General features: G+C 38.8%; 1 protein-coding gene across 1 annotated transcript in view; it reads right to left on the reverse strand.

The window, feature by feature from the left end:
• Positions 1-358: 358 nt before the first annotated feature.
• si:ch211-251b21.1 (uncharacterized protein LOC571720 homolog) overlaps positions 359-6784 on the reverse strand; it is a gene marked incomplete at its 3' end in the record, with an annotated part of 8859 nt that continues 2433 nt past the window's right edge. The window contains 5 exon segments of the mRNA XM_035657402.1: positions 359-609; positions 2843-3062; positions 3234-3451; positions 4513-4610; positions 5934-6157. Coding sequence (XP_035513295.1) covers positions 359-609; positions 2843-3062; positions 3234-3451; positions 4513-4610; positions 5934-6157 — 1011 coding nt within the window.

Genomic DNA, 6784 nt, shown 5'->3' on the forward strand with positions numbered 1-6784 from the left:
CAGCTAACTAGCTAGCTAATGATTGATGTAGATTAGCAAGCTAGATACCTTTTAACCATTTTCTAAATTTTGTTGTCTTTTCAACATAGACAAGCCTAGCACAAAGCATATCTAAGTAGCTAAGCTGGCTGAGCTGGCCTGCTCAACTGTCATTGGAGAATCGCTGGAACCCAGAGCAAAAAGGGGCAGAACAGGAAGGGCCAGTTCATCGTCTGGGAACCATGATTATCTGTACTAAATTTCACTGGAATCCATCCAATCATTGTTGATATATTTCAGTCTGAACCAAACAGACATTACCATCCATGCTGCTAGCATTGTTCAAAAAACAGTTACTGACGCTGATACTCTTCCCTACCTTGCCATCCTTAGCTTGGTTGCGGGCCCTGGATAGGAGCTCCAGCAGGGCCAGCAGGAGCCCAACACCCAGTCCCAGGCCCAGGAGTAGGAAGAGGCCCCGCAGGTTGTGGGGCTGCAGGGCCTCGGAGGTCTGGGCCTTGTCAGCACCCACGCAGCTGCTGGCCCACCACTTGTCCCGCAGATACATCAGCTCACCGGACTCACTCAGCTGGAGGATGGCTATGGTTAGATTTTTGACCAGCGGGGAACCTGGTGAAGCAAAGAGAGGTGGTGTGAAAGAAGAGTTCAGTTTTGATTCATCCATAGCAGGAAACAATGGCGGCTCGCCTGGTCACACACAATCATGTTACTCTAAATTGGACCATCATTTAATAAATAAACATAATGTATGGAAGAAAGTGTTAAACTAGCGACTGAGACAATAAACTCATCAGGAAACTGTTTACTGAGCTCATAAATGAAGTGTCAAGTCGACTCATTCTCCATTAGAGTGAATGGGATCGGTGTGTTATTGCAGCCAATGGANNAAACTGTTTACTGAGCTAATACATCAAGTGAAAACTAGGGTAATTTCTCCATTAGAATGAGTGGTATTGTTTCTTTGCAGCGGATGGAGCTCCCCCTGCTGGCCTTTACATAGAATGCAGGTTTTAAGACACTTCGGCATTGGCTTCACTTTTTAGACCTGGAAGCTCTGTCCATTATTTATACTGTCAGCACTGATGTTCTGGCTCACAGTTGGTTAGGGCTAAAGGACTATTTATGAGAGGGGAGGGGGTGGTTACAAGGGAGGCACGTAAACTACCGCTGTATGGTGAGAGGATTCACAAACTTGGTATATCCTTTTTCTGGCAAAAAACAGAGTCAGACCCTATGCTCACTCCTGTCTGTCTCTTCTGCAGAGCAGAGACAAGTCCCCACCACTGCCAAGGGGTTCTGGATGGGGCCTTGTGGCCAACTTGATTTCTACGGAAGCCCATTTCCGCCAGTGTGATGGGAAAAAAAGTCAAAATATTGAGAAGGTTTCACAATTTGAGATACTAAATCATTATTTATAGAAAGTTTCTCATTGTTTGAGATGTATATTATTTTGAAATAGTCAAAACATTAAGGACGTCTCTCTTGAGATAAGTCAAAATATTGATAAAGTTTGTCATAATTTAGAGAAAGTTTCTCATTTGAGATACTATGTCAATATTTTGAGAAAGTTCCTCATTATAATGACTTACAGGTTAATTTTTTTTCATTGCATTGGTGGATATGGGCTTCCATAGATTTCTTTTTGAGGTCTTAGATAAAAGACAATAAACAATAAAAGTCGAAAGAAAAAAAGCTTGAGCTCACATTGTTCTGAAATCAGAGTGCTAAGAGCAGTAAAGAGAAAGAGGAGAGGAAGAATTTATGACCTCCTGTTCCCTCACAGACTTCTCTTTGTCAACTACTGAACCCTCCATGTCTGGACATCATCCTGCTGCTGTTAGCTCTACTGCTAGCCGAGACAGTGACAATGTTAGCTGCTGGAGTTTTTGAACAGTGGACATTTCCTGTACGCTACAATGGATTTGTCATTTTTCTGGATTGGATTCAAAGTGACAGCTGCTGGATGAAAATATGACAGGTAAGTTGTTTTTATAAATTCACAAGTTATTCTGAAATACTGTTGTGTTGCTGCTTGTTTTGTAGACTGCCGTGTCTGCTGGTTATTATAGTACCGACACGTTACTGCTAGACTTAGCACACCTGTAGTTTGTTGCCCTATGTGGGCATCCAACGTGTCAAACTGTACTCATTTACCTGCTATAGTCTGCCTTTTCATCCTTTATCTGACTGAGGTTTGAGCAGATTATTGGTCAAATTCACAATTTCGACCATGAACAGTAGCTATTAGCAGGTTGTTGTTTAAATCCATGGTACTGTCCATGGTGCTCATTGTAATCCACATTTCTCTCTGTTTCTAAAATCCCAATAATAAAAAGTCTAAAGTTATTTTATTTTTATGGGCATCTGTGCCATCTGTTATTGTGACCGCTGCTGCCACTGTTGTGTATGGTTAATATGCACACATTGCTAATGTTGGCTGTATTCAAGGATTTAAGGTTATTTTATTGTCATTTACAACACAAGATTGTAGAATTAAATTTAGATATAGTTGTATAATATTGATTGATCACTAATTTGTATGATGACTTGTTGAGGAAGACTGTAACAGTGTCACAGCCTAAGGGAAGAAGCAGTCTTTAAGTGTGTACAGCGTAATGGTTGAAAGGTCAGCCCTTGCTTTTTATTTTCTCAAAGCTACCTGCATTTGGTGTGAACATAATAAAATATGGTTATTGATAGTGGATGCATTATCACACAGTCACTTTTCTCCTTCACACTTGGATGAGTCAAGGGGTTTCAGTTGGTTGAATCTAGATTTACACTCTGGTCCTTTTTAATAAATTGATCATCCAAAACGCTCCGAAAGGTCCAAGCCACTCACCCAGAGGTGCTGCGATGCCATAGGCTCTCATAGAAATGACTTCCTGTGAACGGGTCAGTTTACAGTAGCGAGCCACTGCCAAATCCAAGGACACTGCTTCACCAATGAAGGCAAAGTTTCCTTCCTGGGAGCGGCGAACGCCCTCCTCCATACTGGACACGTAGCTCTTCTTACGCTCCATGTGCTCGTACATACGCCGGTACACAGGGTTATTTGAAAACTGGGAAAGAAAAGTAGAAAAATAAAACATTTGAATCTTCCCCTGTGCTCGACACTGTGTTCTGAGTGTGCAAGATATCAGGAGCACATGTTGCCTTCCACTCAGTCATATGAACCTATCTCGCATGTTAGGAACCAGCTGTAAACTCTAGTTAGGAGCTGCTGAATTTACCTTAAAGAAAAGCATGGTGGATCCACCCTCGACCGTGCCATAATCGATGGCGTCCTGGTTAGCAAGGTCTTCAAAGGTCTTAATGGAGACGTGTTTGTTATTGGAGTGCAACATGGAGTTGAAGTTGCCAAAGTAACAGGCCAGCAGCAGTATAACAAACAGCCACCAGATGGCGCTAACTAGCCGTCCAGATAGGGCTTTAGGGTGAGGACCAGCACCTGAGGGGACAATGACAGCAGTCAAGTGGCTGCAGCTCCAGGACAAAGCAGGGTTGTATGATGCAATTCAGGTTGTAGTTCCTTTTTATGCTACACGTAAAAAATAAAACTTATGTACAGTAAAATTGACTAATAAGTCATTCAAATAAATAAATATTAATAATATAAATTCATTCTCAGTTTAAAAACAGTGAAGACCGGTTTACTGATGATGATGATCACCACCTTCAATTTTGTATGATGAAGTCAGTGTACAATGATACATTATGTATTTTATGATTGCTCTGACTCTTTTTACAATTCAGTTTGCAAAACCCCTAATACGAGACTGAATAAAATGTAGTGAAGTGAAAAACTGGATCGAAAGAGGTAATGCAGCCTCACAACACTGAATATGTTCATCATTAAGCTAAATTTTAATTATTGTTGCATTTCAAAACAAAATGGTTCTAATCAAATAATTCTGTCAACATTTTTTCTCATAAGGTCCTCTAAGATTATACAAATACCCCATCCCCTTTGAAATTCTTTATTGAATCTACTGTGTAACTAAATATAGATAATTTATTATAGAGCAGTGGTTCCCAACCCAACAATGTAAACCTTAAAAAAAAATTTTTATTTAATTTTCTTTATAGAAATTAATAAAAGAATGAAATGCTGAGATGTATGCCTTCTGTATTTATTAATGTATTAAATGAGCAATAAATCTTCAGGTTGGGAACCACTGTTACACTACTCTACAGTAAATGGCAAATATAGAAGATAAGACTGTGTGTCATACATCAGTGTACCTTTTCTGTTCTGTCTACCACAAACTTTGAGTATTTATTCAAAACACCTCGAGCCACCACACTGACATATTTTAAGAAGAACGAGTCAGTATGGCTTATGAGTTTTGCACACTCAAGTTTTGCTGTGAAACGTGTGTCAGAGGCATTGTAACATACCACACAATAGTTAGGCTGCAGTACAGCATTGTGAGGGAGCGTACAGAAAGAGGCAGGCAGCAGCAGTGTGTTTCTGCGCCCGTGGTTCAGTTCAGCAGACTGTTGTATTACCTTGCAGGGTGAGAGCTCCTGTGATGTACCAGAAGCTGTGCAGTAATGTGAAGTTGTGCTCCTCTGTTTCTGGCTCAGCCCATTCAGCGGGGCTGATCCTGCAGAGAAATAAAAGGCCTTATAACCAGCACTGTTGAAGCTGCACACGTGTTTGCTAAAAAATATATATGTATATTTCTTGGCTTTTATTGCCTTTAGGATAGAAACAGCTGAAGATAGACAGGAAAGGGGGTCAGAGAGAGAGGATGACATGCAGCAAAGGGCTGCAGGTCGGATTCAAACCCTCAGCCTCAGTACATGGGTAGACAGCTCTACCCACTGAGCTAACTGGGCACCCTGTGTTTGCTAAAATATTTGGTGTTTCTGCAACTACAGGCATTTTTCCAACATTTTTTACATGATGCTAGATAAAAATATACAAAGTGTGTTACACATCTCGACATAAAAAACAATTACTAAATAATGAAATTAAATTGGTGAGGCCTTTTTTGGGTCCAAACACCACTTTTGTTCACGTCCCTCAACTGCTGTCTCAATGTTGAGACACGTAAAATAAGGTAATTCAGCTATATTTAAGTTATTTATTTATTTATTTTAAGTTATTTCATATAAATATTACTTAACATCATGTAAATTAAATTAATTAAAAATGTAGATGGGGGATAAGTTATTTTTTTTTTTATTTAATTTTTCATACAAAGGCTTCTTTTTGGAAACCCAGAAGCAATACCTCTGTGTCGTGGTAGCCCTAGGGGGGGGGACCCCTCCAACTTCTGAAAAACACGAAATTGCCCCTTCTAATAATTTTTTTTTTTTAGGTTTTATTTATGAAACTATCATTCTGACCATTTTCTTCATCTGAACCAGCCAGTCAACAGCAGAAAACTACTAACGAATCATTCATTACCAATTACTGAAACACTACTTACTGTTTTTGTGACCCCTAAAGTAAAGTGGTGCACCATACAGAGTTGTCACTGAGTACTGAATCATTACCTCGACTTATCATTATCTACTATATAGTCCTCCATTAGAAATTATTAGGGAGCTACTTATTAATGATTCATCAATTATCAAGTTGTCCCTGATTTGTTCTTTACTTGTTTCTTAATTGACTAATCATTAACTAATCATTAGCTACTCTATAATCTATCTTGATTAAGAGTTACTCATTACCTAATTGTTCACTAACAGTTCTATATTCATTCCCTGGTACTACTCAACTACTCAAGACTTTCACTCTTCAATACTGCGTGGTTATGTATCAACGTTTAGACATTGATGTGGTCCCCGTCTAAGTTCTAATGAGATCTGCACCCTTGCAGGTAGCTACAGCCCTGGTTCTAATGTAGACTGTAGAAAAACAATGGAAAGATGGAACAGTCAACAGTTTGTGGAGACCTTTTGAAGCTTGCACTTACCTTCCCACCAGGAATATGCAGAGACCTGTTAGCAGGAATGCAATGAGGACACCGACCCACATGTTAGTAGAGAAGGGTGACAGCAGGCAGAAGGTGCTCTCTTCAGAGGCCATGTCTTTGTGCAGCAGGAAGCCGATTCCTGTTTGCATGAAGGGAGTGGTCGTGTCCACACTCTGCTCTCTGATTGCAGTGAGGGTCAGTGGGGCCACAGCCAGGTCAGCCTCCTGGTGGAGGGTGTAGGCACACATAACATTCATAAGGCACACAATGTTAGCGACATGGATTTTTAAAGATCCATATCACTTAGGTTAGACAGAATGTGTTAGTAGCTGATGTAGTGGAATTTCAATCTCTTACATTTTAGCATTTCTATGCCAAATACTATGTTGTACATAGTACGCCCCAAGAATGTAGTTTATGTCAGGACAAATGTGTTTAAAAAAGCAAATAAAACTCCAAAACAAATACCAGAACTAAGCATCAGATAAAATGGTATGGTTAGGGGAAACTCTGGGATACATTGTCACAGAAAATACAAAAACATCTTTTAAAAAATGTAATTGCAAAATAAATATAAATAGATAAGGAAACCTAAGTGTAAATATATATATATATATATATATATATGTATAATATTAAATTAATAATAAATAAATAAAATGGATGATTAAAATATAATATATAATAAAAACAACCAATCCTGAAAGAATTTAAGTATTAAAACTGAAAATTTTTACATTCTTCTTCTTTTTTTAATTTATTATTTATTATTTATTTTCTTATATTCTATATATTCAATATGCCAGCTTTTTGACTGTTCAATCATGAGAATCTTTGGACCTTAAAAATAA

Source organism: Morone saxatilis, unplaced genomic scaffold, assembly GCF_004916995.1.
Source record: "Morone saxatilis isolate NCDOM2014 unplaced genomic scaffold, NCSU_SB_2.0 Contig15, whole genome shotgun sequence".
In the NCBI taxonomy this organism is placed as follows: Eukaryota; Metazoa; Chordata; class Actinopteri; family Moronidae; genus Morone; species Morone saxatilis.